This window comes from Oncorhynchus nerka, linkage group LG14, assembly GCF_034236695.1.
Source record: "Oncorhynchus nerka isolate Pitt River linkage group LG14, Oner_Uvic_2.0, whole genome shotgun sequence".
Classification (NCBI taxonomy): Eukaryota; Metazoa; Chordata; class Actinopteri; order Salmoniformes; family Salmonidae; genus Oncorhynchus; species Oncorhynchus nerka.
The window spans coordinates 98143209-98160209 of NC_088409.1; the positions used below are offsets into that span (position 1 = coordinate 98143209).

The 17001-nt window shown below is 43.0% G+C and overlaps 1 protein-coding gene across 1 annotated transcript in view; it reads left to right on the forward strand.

Annotated features, from left to right (window-relative positions):
- The window catches only part of LOC115128169 (rho guanine nucleotide exchange factor TIAM1-like), a 202912-nt gene that overhangs the window by 145109 nt on the left and 40802 nt on the right, over positions 1-17001 (forward strand). The window contains exons 17-18 of the mRNA XM_065000598.1: positions 1789-2001; positions 4373-4473. Coding sequence (XP_064856670.1) covers positions 1789-2001; positions 4373-4473 — 314 coding nt within the window. The remainder of the gene's footprint in view (positions 1-1788; positions 2002-4372; positions 4474-17001) is intronic.

A 17001-nucleotide genomic window follows, 5' to 3' on the forward strand; every position in this document is an offset into this window, starting at 1 on the left:
CTGATTAGCATAACGATGCTCACCACTGGCATGGTTGAATATGACAACGCACTGAGAAGTGTTGTGATGGACATTTATTTTTTATTTTTTTTACATCATGTGAAGACTGACAGCCTTGAAAATGTTCATTTTGTCTTCGTGTGGTAAAATAATCATCGGTTCATCAAATCTGCCCGTGCTCGGTAAAGATATGAGAGTGTGTGGGTGGGGGGAGGGGGGGGGGACGACGACATAACGACCTCCTTAGAAACCATTTGGCAGAACGCCCAGAATATGTTCTATAAATGAAGCTCGTTAATAATAAAGATTTAATCAATTTATTATTGACTTCGAGTGTCCCAGTATAGAATTTCCATAACAGAGTCTTTGTCCCAAATGGTTTCCTATTAGCTACAGGTACCAGTCAACAGTTTGGACACACCTACTCATTCAAGGGTTTTTAATTCTAATTCTAATTTCTACATTGTAGAATAATAGTGAAGACGTCACACAACTATGAAATGACACATATGGAATCATGTAGTAACCCCCCCCCCCCAAAAAAAGTGTTAAAATATTCCAAATATATTTTATATTTGAGATTCTTCAAAGTAGCCACCCCTTTGCCTTGATGACAGCTTTGCACATTCTTGGCATTCTCTCAACCAGCTTCACCTGGAATGATTTTCCAAAAGTCTTGAAGGGGTGCCCACATATTCTGAGCACTTTTTTGGCTGCTTTTCTTTCACTCTGCGGTCCAACTCATCCCAAACCATCTCAAACGTGTTGAGGTCGGGTGATTGTGGATGCCAGGTCATCCGATGTAGCACTCCATCACTCTCTTTCTTGGTCAAATAGCCCTTACACAGCCTGGAGGTGTGTTGGGTCATTGTCCTGTTGAAAAACTAATGATAATCCCACTATGCGCAAACCAGATGGGATGGCGTATCACTGCAGAATGCTGTGGTAGCCATGCTGGTTAAGTGTGCCTTGAATTATAAATAAATCACTGACAGTGTCAACAACATAGCACCCACACACCATCACACCTCCTCCTCCATGCTTCACGGTCGGAAATACACATGCGGAGATCATCTGTTCAACTACACTGCATCTCACAAAGACACAGTGGTTGGAACCAAAAATCTCAAATTTGGACTCATCAGACCAAAGGACAGATTTCCACTGGTCTAATGTCCATTACTCATGTTTCTTGGCCCAAGCAAGTCTCTTCTTCTTATTGGTGTCCTTTAGTAGTGGTTTCTTAGCAGCAATTTCGACCATGAAGTCCTGATTCATGCAGTCTCCTCTGAACAGTTGATGTTGAGATGTGTCTTTTACTTGAACTCTGTGAAGCATTTATTTGTGCTGCAATTTCTGAGGTTGGTAACTCTAGTGAACTTATCCTCTGCAGCAGAGGTACCTCTGGGTCTTCCTTTCCTGTGACGGTCCTCACGAGAACCAGTAACTCTAGTGAACTTATCCTCTGCAGCAGAGGTACCTCTGGGTCTTCCTTTCCTGTGACGGTCCTCATGAGAACCAGTAACTCTAGTGAACTTATCCTCTGCAGCAGAGGTACCTCTGGGTCTTCCTTTCCTGTGACGGTCCTCTTGAAGAAACTTAATTCTTGAAAAGAGAGAGAGATGTTTTAGTCTGGGTTTCTGTATAGCACTTTGTGAAAACTTCTGATGTAAAAAAAATAGTCCAACATCCATTATGTCGTTTTCAGCTGTGCTGTGATCAATACATCTCAGATGAGCACGAGTTCATCTGCACACACACACTAATATACCGTCTTTGGCTCTTCAGGTCTGAATGCGGGCGATGAGATCTTGCAGTTGAATGGGAAAGACTCGTGCAGATTGAAGTTCGGGGACATGAAGGGGGCATTTTCCCAGGCCTCTCTGTCCCTGACCGTCAACACTCTGCCCTCCACGGACCGACGACAAATCTGTTACCTGCCCCCCCGACGCTCTGACGCACAGGAAGTCCTCCACACAGACATCTTCTCTGTGAACCAGGGTGAGTTACAGTAGTCCTCTATACTGATGTGTTTTCTGTGAGTTACAGTAGACCTCTATACTGATGTTTTCTCTGTGAGTTATAGTAGTCCTCTATACTGATGTGTTTTCTGTGAGTTACAGTAGTCCTCTATACTGATGTGTTCTCTGTGAGTTACAGTAGTCCTCTATACTGATGTGTTCTCTGTGAGTTACAGTAGTCCTCTATACTGATGTGTTCTCTGTGAGTTACAGTAGTCCTCTATACTGATGTGTTCTCTGTGAGTTACAGTAATCCTCTATACTGATGTGTTCTCTGTGAGTTATAGTAGTCCTCTATACTGATGTGTTCTCTGTGAGTTATAGTAGTCCTCTATACTGATGTGTTCTCTGTGAGTTATAGTAGTCCTCTATACTGATGTGTTCTCTGTGAGTTATAGTAGTCCTCTATACTGATGTGTTCTCTGTGAGTTACAGTAGTCCTCTATACTGATGTGTTCTCTGTGAGTTATAGTAGTCCTCTATACTGATGTGTTCTCTGTGAGTTACAGTAGTCCTCTATACTGATGTGTTCTCTGTGAGTTACAGTAGTCCTCTATACTGATGTGTTCTCTGTGAGTTATAGTAGTCCTCTATACTGATGTTTTCTCTGTGAGTTATAGTAGACCTCTATACTGATGTGTTCTCTGTGAGTTACAGTAGACCTCTATACTGATGTGTTCTCTGTGAGTTATAGTAGACCTCTATACTGATGTGTTCTCTGTGAGTTACAGTAGTCCTCTATACTGATGTGTTCTCTGTGAGTTACAGTAGTCCTCTATACTGATGTGTTCTCTGTGAGTTACAGTAGTCCTCTATACTGACCTGTTAGGGAACAGTAATATTGATATGCTAGCAGGACAGCTGCTAACCATGGTCTGTCTATGTTGTTGATGTTTGTATTGTTGATGTTTTTTGTTTGTTTGTATTGTTGTTGATGTTTGTATTGTTGATGTTTGTATTGTTGTTGATGTTTGTATTGTTAATGTTTGTATTGTTGATGTTTGTATTGTTGATGTTTGTATTGTTGTTGATGTTTGTATTGTTAATGTTTGTATTGTTGATGTTTGTATTGTTGATGTTTGTATTGTTGTTGATGTTTGTTTGTATTGTTGTTGAAGTTTATTGTTTGTTTGTATTGTTGATGTTTGTATTGTTGATGTTTGTATTGTTGATGTTTGTATTGTTGATGTTTGTATTGTTGTTGATGTTTGTATTGTTTGTTTGTATTGTTGTTGATGTTTGTATTGTTTGTTTGTATTGTTGTTGATGTTTGTATTGTTTATGTTTGTATTGTTGTTGATGTTTGTATTGTTTGTTTGTATTGTTGTTGATGTTTGTATTGTTTGTTTGTTTGTTGTTGAGTTTGTATTGTTTATGTTTGTATTCTTGTTGATGTTTGTATTGTTTGTTTGATTGTTCTTGATGTTTGTATTGTTGATGTTTGTATTGTTGATGTGTTGTTTATGTTTGATTGTTATTGATGTTTGTATACTGTTTGTTTGTATTGTTGTTGATGTTTGTATTGTTGATACTGATTGTTAATGTTTGTATTGTTGATGTTTGTCCTTATTGATGTTTTCTTGTTAATGTTTGTATTGTTGAGTTTGTATTGTTGATGTTTGTATTGTTGATGTTTGTATTGTACTGATGTTTGTATTGTTTGTTTGTAGTTACAGTTGATGTTTGTATTGTTGATGTTTGTATTGTTGATGTTTGTATTGTTGTTGATGTTTGTATTGTTTGTTTGTATTGTTGTTGATGTTTGTATTGTTTGTTTGTATTGTTGTTGATGTTTGTATTGTTTATGTTTGTATTGTTGTTGATGTTTGTATTGTTTGTTTGTATTGTTGTTGATGTTTGTATTGTTGATGTTTGTATTGTTGATGTGTTGTTTATGTTTGTATTGTTGTTGATGTTTGTATTGTTTGTTTGTATTGTTGTTGATGTTTGTATTGTTGATGTTTGTATTGTTAATGTTTGTATTGTTGATGTTTGTATTGTTGATGTTTGTATTGTTAATGTTTGTATTGTTTGTTTGTATTGTTGATGTTTGTATTGTTTGTTTGTATTGTTGATGTTTTTGTATTGTTGATGTTTGTATTGTTGATGTTTGTATTGTTTGTTTGTATTGTTGATGTTTGTATTGTTGATGTTTGTATTGTTGATGTTTGTATTGTTGATGTTTGTATTGTTGATGTTTGTATTGTTTGTTTGTATTGTTTGTTTGTATTGTTGTTGATGTTTGTATTGTTTGTTTGTATTGTTGATGTTTGTATTGTTTGTTTGTATTGTTGATGTTTGTATTGTTTGTTTGTATTGTTGATGTGGTGTTTATATTCTTCATGTTCCAGAGGAGATTCTGGATGACGGGGTTGGTCTGATGCTGGATAGTTCAGGAGACAGCCTGGACGACGACTCTGAGATCTTCAGCGAGGCAGACCAATGCAGAAAGGTAAAGGTTCTCTTCTCCTTCCTATTTCACCTCTATTCAAGCAGGGACGTCCCATTGAGACACAACGTCTCTTTTCCCAGGGAGACAAAATGGAGCAAATACAAAGTGCATAGTAATGAACCAGTGATACAAATGACAACAAACATTGATGTGATTATGTTGACAGTGTGGATCACCAGTGGTTCGTCTCTATGCTTCACTGAACATTGTGCTGCACCGTCTGTAATCTGGCGACGTCCCCTCTCTGCACCATCTGTAATCTGGCGACGTCCCCTCTCTGCACCGTCTGTAATCTAGAGACGTCCCCTCTCTGCACCGTCTGTAATCTGGCGACGTCCCCTCTCTGCACCGTCTGTAATCTAGAGACGTCCCCTCTCTGCACCGTCTGTAATCTAGAGACGTCTCCTCTCTGCACCGTCTGTAATCTAGAGACGTCCCCTCTCTGCACCGTCTGTAATCTAGAGACGTCTCCTCTCAGCACCGTCTGTAATCTAGAGACGTCCCCTCTCTGCACCGTATTCTGCACCGTCTGTAATCTAGAGACGTCCCCTCTCTGCACCGTCTGTAATCTAGAGACGTCCCCTCTCTGCACCGTCTGTAATCTAGAGACGTCTCCTCTCTGCACCGTCTGTAATCTAGAGACGTCCCCTCTCTGCACCGTATTCTGCACCGTCTGTAATCTAGAGACGTCCCCTCTCTGCACCGTCTGTAATCTAGAGACGTCCCCTCTCTGCACCGTCTGTAATCTAGAGACGTCCCCTCTCTGCTATTCTGCACCGTCTGTAATCTCTCCCCTCTCTGCACCGTCTGTAATCTAGAGACGTCCCCTCTCTGCACCGTCTGTAATCTGGCGACGTTTCCTCTCTGCACCGTCTGTAATCTGGCGACGTCCCCTCTCTGCACCGTATTCTGCACCGTCTGTAATCTGGCGACGTCTCCTCTCTGCACCGTCTGTAATCTGGCGACTTCCCCTCTCTGCACCGTCTGTAATCTAGAGACGTCCCCTCTCTGCACCGTCTGTAATCTGGCGACGTCCCCTCTCTGCACCGTCTGTAATCTAGAGACGTCTCCTCTCTGCACCGTCTGTAATCTAGAGACGTCTCCTCTCTGCACCGTCTGTAATCTAGAGACGTCCCCTCTCTGCACCGTCTGTAATCTAGAGATGTCCCCTCTCTGCACCGTATTCTGCACCGTCTGTAATCTAGAGACGTCCCCTCTCTGCACCGTATTCTGCACCGTCTGTAATCTAGAGACATCCCCTCTCTGCACCGTCTGTAATCTAGAGACGTCCCCTCTCTGCACCGTATTCTGCACCGTCTGTAATCTAGAGACGTCCCCTCTCTGCACCGTCTGTAATCTAGAGACGTCCCCTCTCTGCACCGTATTCTGCACCGTCTGTAATCTAGAGACGTCCCCTCTCTGCACCGTATTCTGCACCGTCTGTAATCTAGAGACGTCCCCTCTCTGCACCGTCTGTAATCTAGAGACGTCCCCTCTCTGCACCGTCTGTAATCTCTGCACCGTATTCTTCACCATCTGTAATCTGGCGACGTCCCCTCTCTGCACCGTCTGTAATCTAGAGACGTCTCCTCTCTGCACCGTCTGTAATCTAGAGACGTCCCCTCTCTGCACCGTATTCTGCACCATCTGTAATCTAGAGACGTCCCCTCTCTGCACCATATTCTGCACCGTCTGTAATCTGGCGACGGCCCCTCTCTGCACCGTCTGTAATCTGGCGACGTCCCCTCTATGCACCGTCTGTAATCTGGAGACGTCCCCTCTCTTCACCGTCTGTAATCTGGAGACGTCCCCTCTCTGCACCATATTCTGCACCGTCTGTAATCTGGCGACGGCCCCTCTGCACCGTCTGTAATCTAGAGACGTCCCCTCTCTGCACCGTCTGTAATCTGGAGACGTCCCCTCTCTGCACCGTATTCTGCACCATCTGTAATCTGGCGACGTCCCCTCTCTGCACCGTCTGTAATCTAGAGACGTCCCCTCTCTGCACCGTCTGTAATCTGGAGACGTTCCCTCTCTGCACCATATTCTGCACCGTCTGTAATCTAGAGACGTCTCCTCTCTGCACCGTCTGTAATCTGGCGACGGCCCCTCTCTGCACCATATTCTGCACCGTCTGTAATCTAGCGACGTCCCCTCTCTGCACCGTCTGTAATCTGGCGACGGCCCCTCTCTGCACCATATTCTGCACCGTCTGTAATCTAGCGACGTCCCCTCTCTGCACCGTCTGTAATCTAGAGACGTCCCCTCTCTGCACCATATTCTGCACCGTCTGTAATCTGGCGACGTCCCCTCTCTGCACCATATTCTGCACCGTCTGTAATCTGGCGACGTCCCCTCTCTGCACCGTCTGTAATCTAGAGACGTCCCCTCTCTGCACCGTCTGTAATCTAGAGACGTCCCCTCTCTGCACCGTCTGTAATCTGGCGACGTCCCCTCTCTGCACCGTCTGTAATCTGGCGACGTCCCCTCTCTGCACCGTCTGTAATCTAGCGACGTCCCCTCTCTGCACCATATTCTGCACCTCTGCCACCAACTCATTGACTCTTGGCTGGAGAATAAAGTGATACAGACATACAGTTTCTTCTTCCCCCTCCTCCTAATGTTCATGATTTGGACTCTCTTCCGTGACCCAATTTTTCCTTTTACATAGGATGCAGAAAATCCTTACAGACAATTTGGGGGGGGTGTATTTTCAAAGCTTTGAAAATGAATAGATCTTCGTCATCACGTCTAGTTACTTTAGCTGTTCAACAGCGTGTTGATATGTCAGCTTTGGCTACATAGTTAGATCAAAACCTCTGTGGACCAGGAATGGAGGGATGGGATTTGGTTTGAGGGGGAAGAGCAGAGAGATGGGTGCCCCTTTGACTAGTCTGTATTCTAAATGCTTTGATTATAAATTATGAATGGTGATTAAGATTGTTTAATGGAGGCAGTGTTTGTTATAAATTCAGTAGAATAACTTCCTAATAAATGGACAGACAATGCAAACAGACTTAAATAAGCTAGTCAGGGTGAACTAACAAAGCCTGCATGTCATAGAATAGGAGTGATGTGTTCCAAATGACACCCGATTCCTGACGTAGTGCACTGGGCTCTGGTCCAAAAGTAGTGGGCCATGTAGGGAATAGGGTGCCATTTGGAACTTTTCCCCAGGAGGTTGCTGATAGCATTGTAGCTGCATAGCATAAAATGGCAGGGTCAGTTTACACAGAAACATATGGGTGCAGGCTAGGCTAGGCTAATTAGAATGCAACAGCTGTGGTATGTCGCTACGTTTGAGGTGGTTTTCAGTCAGAGTGTACTTCAAGCCTGGTTTCATGGGCTGACGTTTATATGACATCTCCACCTGAACGTCTAGTGTCTGACACCTGCTGTAGTTCATACTTCCTCTCATTAGTCAATATTTTCACTGCAGTTCTTCTGTCTTTTCTCTCTCTCTCTCTCTCTCTCGCCCCCACCCCCCACCCCCTCCGAAGGTAGTGCACTACATAGGGAATAGGGTTCTATTTGTCACTTAAGACAACCCTGGCCTCACTGCAAGACAACCAGTGTCATCCTGTTGACCTCAGAGCAGCCTTCTAAAAAATAAAATAAAACTGCCCCCTGATTAGCTCTCTGAAGCCATGTGGAGAAATGATTGCCCCCTGATTAGCTCTCTGAAACCATGTGGAGAAATGATTGCCTCCTGATTAGCTCTCTGAAACCATGTGGAGAAATGATTGCCTCCTGATTAGCTCTCTGAAGCCATGTGGAGAAATGATTGCCCCCTGATTTAGCTCTCTGAAGCCATGTGGAGAAATGATTGCCCCCTGATTAGCTCTCTGAAGCCATGTGGAGAAATGATTGCCCCCTGATTTAGCTCTCTGAAGCCATGTGGAGAAATGATTGCCCCCTGATCAGCTCTCTGAAGCCATGTGGAGAAATGATTGCCTCCTGATTAGCTCTCTGAAGCCATGTGGAGAAATGATTGCCCCCTGATTAGCTCTCTGAAGCCATGTGGAGAAATGATTGCCCCCTGATTAGCTCTCTGAAACCACGTGGAGAAATGATTGCCCCCTGATTAGCTCTCTGAAGCCACGTGGAGAAATGATTGCCTCCTGATTTAGCTCTCTGAAGCCATGTGGAGAAATGATTGCCCCCTGATTAGCTCTCTGAAGCCATGTGGAGAAATGATTGCCCCCTGATTTAGCTCTCTGAAGCCATGTGGAGAAATTATTGCCCCCTGATCAGCTCTCTGAAGCCATGTGGAGAAATGATTGCCTCCTGATTAGCTCTCTGAAACCATGTGGAGAAATGATTGCCTCCTGATTAGCTCTCTGAAGCCATGTGGAGAAATGATTGCCTCCTGATTTAGCTCTCTGAAGCCACGTGGAGAAATGATTGCCCCCTGATATAGCTCTCTGAAGCCATGTGGAGAAATGATTGTGTCTATTATAGGCATTGATTGAAGCTCAGTATTATATTCAAATCTCCTTACCATCAAATCTAAACCATAATGACACCAATCTCGATAAGAAAAATTAAAATCAACACGTTAGCCTAGTGGTTAGAGTGTAGAGGCGGTAGGGTAGCCTAGTGGTTAGAGCGGTTGAACTAGTAACCGGAAGGTTGCAAGTTCAAACCCCCGAGCTGACAAGGTACAAATCTGTCGTTCTGCCCCTGAACAGGCAGTTAACCCACTGTTCCTAGGCCGTCATTGAAAATAAGAATTTGTTCTTAACTGACTTGCCTAGTTAAATAAAGGTAAAATAAATTTTAAAAATGTACACAACATCTATGTACCTATCTTAAATTCTAGACGTCGGATTTACAACGAGACTGTAGAGACCATAAAGTGACCTTTTGGACTTTAAAAAAATGCAGTATTGACTAAGTTTGTAGCATCGGTTTATTTTAAATGTATCATGTATTGCTCTCGCGTGTACACATTTCAGTCAACAAAATGCTACATTTTTGTAGCATTTCTGACAATAATATAATTTTTTAGCTGAAGCTCTGAGTTCTGGTTGCACCGTGCTGCCGGTCATGAGAAGTGGATGGAACAAACCTACACTACTGTATTTAGCTAGCTTTATGGTGTTGTTCAAGCTGAGGTTAATCAATAAATACAAACCTAGACTACTGTATTTAGCTAGCTTTATGGTGTTGTTCAAGCTGAGGTTAATCAATAAATACAAACCTAGACTACTGTATTTAGCTAGCTTTATGGTGTTGTTCAAGCTGAGGTTAATCAATAAATACAAACCTACACTACTGTATTTAGCTAGCTTTATGGTGTTGTTCAAGCTGAGGTTAATCAATAAATACAAACCTAGACTACTGTATTTAGCTAGCTTTATGGTGTTGTTCAAGCTGAGGTTAATCAATAAATACAAACCTAGACTACTGTATTTAGCTAGCTTTATGGTGTTGTTCAAGCTGAGGTTAATCAATAAATACAAACCTAGACTACTGTATTTAGCTAGCTTTATGGTGTTGTTCAAGCTGAGGTTAATCAATAAATACAAACCTAGACTACTGTATTTAGCTAGCTTTATGGTGGTGTTCAAGCTGAGGTTAATCAATAAATACAAACCTAGACTACTGTATTTAGCTAGCTTTATGGTGTTGTTCAAGCTGAGGTTAATCAATAAATACAAACCTAGACTACTGTATTTAGCTAGCTTTATGGTGTTGTTCAAGCTGAGGTTAATCAATAAATACAAACCTAGACTACTGTATTTAGCTAGCTTTATGGTGTTGTTCAAGCTGAGGTTAATCAATAAATACAAACCTAGACTACTGTATTTAGCTAGCTTTATGGTGTTGTTCAAGCTGAGGTTAATCAATAAATACAAACCTAGACTACTGTATTTAGCTAGCTTTATGGTGGTGTTCAAGCTGAGGTTAATCAATAAATACAAACCTAGACTACTGTATTTAGCTAGCTTTATGGTGTTGTTCAAGCTGAGGTTAATCAATAAATACAAACCTAGACTACTGTATTTAGCTAGCTTTATGGTGTTGTTCAAGCTGAGGTTAATCAATAAATACAAACCTAGACTACTGTATTTAGCTAGCTTTATGGTGTTGTTCAAGCTGAGGTTAATCAATAAATACAAACCTACACTACTGTATTTAGCTAGCTTTATGGTGGTGTTCAAGCTGAGGTTAATCAATAAATACAAACCTAGACTACTGTATTTAGCTAGCTTTATGGTGTTGTTCAAGCTGAGGTTAATCAATAAATACAAACCTAGACTACTGTATTTAGCTAGCTTTATGGTGTTGTTCAAGCTGAGGTTAATCAATAAATACAAACCTAGACTACTGTATTTAGCTAGCTTTATGGTGTTGTTCAAGCTGAGGTTAATCAATAAATACAAACCTAGACTACTGTATTTAGCTAGCTTTATGGTGTTGTTCAAGCTGAGGTTAATCAATAAATACAAACCTAGACTACTGTATTTAGCTAGCTTTATGGTGTTGTTCAAGCTGAGGTTAATCAATAAATACAAACCTAGACTACTGTATTTAGCTAGCTTTATGGTGTTGTTCAAGCTGAGGTTAATCAATAAATACAAACCTAGACTACTGTATTTAGCTAGCTTTATGGTGTTGTTCAAGCTGAGGTTAATCAATAAATACAAACCTAGACTACTGTATTTAGCTAGCTTTATGGTGTTGTTCAAGCTGAGGTTAATCAATAAATACAAACCTAGACTACTGTATTTAGCTAGCTTTATGGTGGTGTTCAAGCTGAGGTTAATCAATAAATACAAACGGACATTTTGATTTGCTAGGTTATGTAGCTAATGTTAGCTTGTACAAAGTCCAGCAACTAGCCTCTGCTAGCAGCTAGCTAAATATCAACTGAAAGATGTTTAGCTAACGGAACAGGCAAATAAAAGGTAGCTAGCCAATTAATGTGGTTTTGATTAGCTAGTTAGTTATCCAACAAGTGAGGAAAGATGGCTAGCTATATTTATTTACCAAGTAAGGTTTTTCACGTAAGGCTGAAGTCGTCATGTGTAAACTGCTGATCTAGACACTTGCGTGTAGACAGAGCACAAACAAAATGTCCACAAATAAACATCCAAGGCTGCTATGATAGCCAATTCATTTTAGCTAGTTAAGTAACCTTAGCCATCGTAAGATTGTAACGTTAGCTAACGTGTATGGCCAGTTCATGCACCACAATAGATTATACAAAACATTACTAGTTTAAGTTTAAACCACCATCTTTTTTGGGAAACTGCCACGCTACTCACTTTGTTTTCTTCTTCTTCGTTGCACTGACCAAGCAGTAATATGAGGTAGTCAGATTTCAGACAGGACAAACACTTGCAATTAGCGACACTACATTTCAATGAAGAACAACCAAGAGCACACAAACCCATAGCCAAGAAAACAAAATAGTTTTGTTTAAAGAAACAGTAAGCTAGTTATGAACCGCATACGGTAAAATGGTTGAACCCCAAACGCACATGTAAAACAGTACCCCAGTTGTGCATGCTAGCATCAACTTATCAGAGTCGACTGACAGCATCGCTGTACAACAATATTCCAGCTCTGGAGTAAGCTTTTTTCGTCTGCTGTGTTGTCATTTTGTTATAATTCAAAATTGTGCTGACTGTTCAACACAGTGTCAAGTTACTTTTTCTGAAGTTGCCATGAAGTTGCCTTGAAGTTGCCTTGAAGTTGCCATGAAGTTGCCTTGCAAACGTAAAAAGTATTCGGTGCATCAGGCTGGGTAAAACAACGCTACATGACATTCCATGTGCCAGCCCTAGATTGGAAGTAACATAGTAAACGTAAAGAATTTGAAAACAAACCCAATTTGGATAAACTCCCATATCTACTGGGTGAAATTCCACAGTGTGCCATCACAGCAGCAAGATTTGTGACCTGTTGCCACAAGAAAAGGTCAACCAGTGAAGAACAAACACCATTGTAAATACCACCAATATTTATGCTTATTTATTTTCCCTTGTGTACTTTAACCATTTGTACATTGTTACAACACTGTGAATATACATAATATGACATTTGTAATGTCTTTATTGTTGAGAGAGAGAGAGAGAGAGAGAGAGAGAGAGAGAGAGAGAGAGAGAGAGAGAGAGAGAGAGAGAGAGAGAGAGAGAGAGAGAGAGAGAGAGAGAGAGAGAGAGAGAGAGAGAGAGAGAGAGAGAGGACTTCTTCCGCTGACTGAGGCTTTGACTGACCGACGGTCCTCTCCTCCGCTCTGGAATCTTTGGCTCTCCGTCTGTCGTCTTTTCCTCCCATGTCTGCCCTGAAGAGGAGCAAGCGCTCCTCAGAGTCCATCTCTGACATGCTGCATCTGGTGAGCCTGCTCTCTAAAATAACTAGCTACATCTACTTCCTCTTTACTCACATCTTTGGTTTTCTTCAGTGTTTGTCGTGTCTTTGTTCTTTTATTGGTTCATACCATCAACTGTGATTTTCTTGTTGGTTGGACTATGCCGTATATTACGCTGTGTGAGACTGTTGTCTCTAACTCAAGGCTACCTGATGTGGTGAGGGTGTGTGATTCCTGATGCTTTTATTCGCTGTGATTCACACCTTATCTGCTTCCCAAATGGCACCCTATCCACTATATAGTGCACTATGGGTCCTGGTCTAAAGTAGTGCACTATAGTGGGAATAGGGCGCCATTTTGGGATGCACACACTTCTCTAGGCTGCTTGGGTACATTACAGGAAGCTGTGAGTCAGCGCTGTCAGCTAGCAAAGCTCTCCAATCTGTCACCACAGTCCCTAAGCACTGTCAGCTAGCGAAGCTCTCCAATCTGTCACCACAGTCCCTAAGCACTGTCAGCTAGTGAAGCTCTCCAATCTGTCATAGTCATTCTGTGAGCTTTTTTGTTATACGATTTTATTTAAAAAATAAAATAATAATTACCACCCTTTTTCTCCCCAATTTTGTGGTATTCAATTGTTAGTAGTGACTATCTTGTCTCGTCGCTACAACTCCCATACGGGCTCGGGAGAGACGAAAGTCGAGAGCCATGCATCCTCCGAAACACAACCCAACCAAGCCGCGCTGCTTCTTAACACAGCCCGCCTCCAACCCGGAAGCCAGCCGCACCAATGTGTCTGAGGAAACACCGTGCACCTGGTGACCTGGTCATCGTGCACTGTGCCCGGCCCACCACAGGAGTCGCTAGTGCGCGATGAGACAAGGATATCCCTACCGGTCAAACCCTCCCTAACCCGGACGATGCTAGGCCAATTGTGTGTCGCCCCACGGACCTCCCGGTCGCGGCCGGCTGCGACAGAGCCTGGGCTCGAACCCAGAGTCGCTGGTGGCCCGGGAGGCCTATATGATTTTATTTGACCTTTTATCAGCAATACAAAACATCCACATACAAACAGCAAACATCACACAAACATCCACATCACCCATGCCCAGACCCACTTGAATGAATGATTTGTCCCAATTATTTTAGTTTTTGAAATATTTAGGACTAACTTATTCCTTGCCACCCATTCTGTGTTAAGTGTTGCAGTCATTTCACTTGCTGTAGTACCTGACGTGTATAGTGTTGAGTCATCCGCATACATAGACACACTCTGGCTTTACTCAAGATCGGTGGCATGTCATTAGTAAAGATTGAAAAAAAAGTAAGGGGCCTAGACAGCTGCCCTGGGGAACTCCTGATTCTACCTGGATTATGTTGGAGAGGCTTCCATTAAAGAACACCCTCTGTGTTCTGTTAGACAGGTAACGTAACGCTTTATCAACATTATAGCAGAGGGTGTAAAGCCATAACGCACAAGTTTTTCCAGCAGCAGACCTATGATCAATGATGTCAAAAGCTGCACTGAAGTCTAACAAAACAGCCCCCCACAATCTTTTCATCATCAATTTCTCTCAGCCAATCATCAGTCATTTGTGTAAGTGCTGTGCTTGTTTATTTTCCTTCCCTATAAGCGTGCTGAAAGTCAATTTGTTTACTGTAAAATAGCATTGTATTTGGTCAAACACAATTTTTTCCAAAAGTTTACTAAGGGTTGGTGACAGGCTGATTGGTCGGCTGTTTGAGCCAGTAAAGGGGGCTTTACTATTCTTAGGTAGAAGATTGACTTTTGCTTCCTTTCTAGCCTGAGGGCACACACATTCTAGTAGGTTTAAATTGAAGATATGGCAAATAGGAGTGGCATTATCGTCCGCAATTTTCCATCCAAGTTGCTGGCATGTCATGCCTAAGTTTGCTAATCTCGCCAATGAAAAAAATCATCAATGTGACGTCACTCCTAATCAGAGACGTGTGTTGCTTCTACATGGTATACGCGGTGTGGATTTCAGGAAGATACGAGAGCTGAGCGTCTCAAATAGAACTCTCTCTAGAATTCTACTTATTATTATTATTATTTTTCCATCTTTCAATGAGAAACTATTTTGAATTGGATTTAATAAGTGTGTTGTAACTGTTACCAAGTAATGACATTAATAACATACAGTATATTGATAAGAATGTGAGATTAGAGGGATTTCCCTAGCCGGCGTCTCAAACACAGGACACCAGCATCAATCACCAACACCCGAACCACAGTTCCAATAAGGGATATCTCTAGGACGTGCTTATTGGGCCAGTATAGTTAGGCCCTGTCCAGAGGACACCCTAACCCCTCCTCCCCAGTATAGTTAGGCCCTGTCCTGAAGACACCCTAACCCCTCCTCCCCAGTATAGTTAGGCCCTGTCCTGAAGACACCCTAATCCCTCCTCCCCAGTATAGTTAGGCCCTGTCCTGAAGACACCCTAACCCCTGCTCCCCAGTATAGTTAGGCCCTGTCCTGAAGACACCCTAATCCCTCCTCCCCAGTATAGTTAGGCCCTGTCCTGAAGACACCCTAACCCCTCCTCCCCAGTATAGTTAGGCCCTGTCCTGAAGACACCCTAACCCCTCCTCCCCAGTATAGTTAGGCCCTGTCCTGAAGACACCCTAACCCCTCCCCAGTCCCCTGAGTAACCCCTCCTCCCCAGTATAGTTAGGCCCTGTCCTGAAGACACCCTAACCCCTCCTCCCCAGTATAGTTAGGCCCTGTCCTGAAGACACCCTAACCCCTCCTCCCCAGTATAGTTAGGCCCTGTCCTGAAGACACCCTAACCCCTCCTACATCATTTTGAAAATGTTTTCTATTAACATTGGAGACTAAGCCCTGTAGTGTCAACCATCTAAGCCAGCCCCGTAGTGTCAACCATCTAAGCCAGCCCCGTAGTGTCAACCATCTAAGCCAGCCCCGTAGTGTCAACCATTTAAGCCAGCCCCGTAGTGTCAACCATCTAAGCCAGCCCCGTAGTGTCAACCATCTAAGCCAGCCCCGTAGTGTCAACCATCTAAGCCAGCCCCGTCTGTTTTGCCCCATAGTTGAGCACTCACCAGTTTTGTTGCTTAACAACCAACCCGTCTATTTCTGCCCTAAGTGAAGATATCCCAACAATGCACATCAACACTTTCCTAGGCAACATGCCGTATGTATTGTTTTGGTTTTGATGATCTGAAGAGATCAATACACCAACAATCAGGAAAACACAGGGGAGGAAAGAGATCAATACATCAGCCATCAGTAGGAGGAAGACACAGGGGAAGAGATCAATACATCAGCCATCAGTAGGAGGAAGACACAGGGGAAGAGATCAATACATCAGCCATCAGTAGGAGGAAGACACAGGGGAAGAGATCAATACATCAGCCATCAGTAGGAGGAAGACACAGGGGAAGAGATCAATACATCAGCCATCAGTAGGAGGAAGACACAGGGGAAGAGATCAATACATCAGAAGAGATACGACAGAAGAGATCAATACATCAGCCATCAGTAGGAGGAAGAAGGGGAAGACAATGACTGTTATGACAGGAAGACACAGGGGAAGAGATCTGACTGTTATCAGTAGGAGGAAGACACAGGGGAAGAGATCAATACTGCCATCAGACAGGAAGACACAGGGGAAGAGATCAATACTGTTATGACAGGAAGAAGACACAGGGGAAGAGATCAATACTGTTATGACAGGAAGAGAGAAGGAGACTGACTGTTATGACAGGAAGAGAGAAGGAGACTGACTGTTATGACATGCCAAAAATAGACAGAAGTTCAAATGCTCCATTCTCCCACGCCTCTTCTCCCTCTCCTGTCTTTTCTCCAATCCTGCCTCTCACCTCTCCCCTCCTCTCCTGTCCTTTCTCCAATCCTGCCTCTCACCTCTCCCCTCCTCTCCTGTCCTTTCTCCAATCCTGCCTCTCACCTCTCCCCTCCTCTCCTGTCCTTTCTCCAATCCTGCCTCTCACCTCTCCCCTCCTCTCCTGTCCTTTCTCCAATCCTGCCTCTCACCTCTCCCCTCCTCTCCTGTCCTTTCTCCAATCCTGCCTCTCACCTCTCCCCTCCTCTCGTCCGTTTGTTTTGATATTCTTTGTTGGTCTGTGTGATCTGTGGGAAATAATGGGGTCATACATTTGGCAGGAGGTGAGGAAGTGTAGCTCAGTTTCCACCTCATTTTGT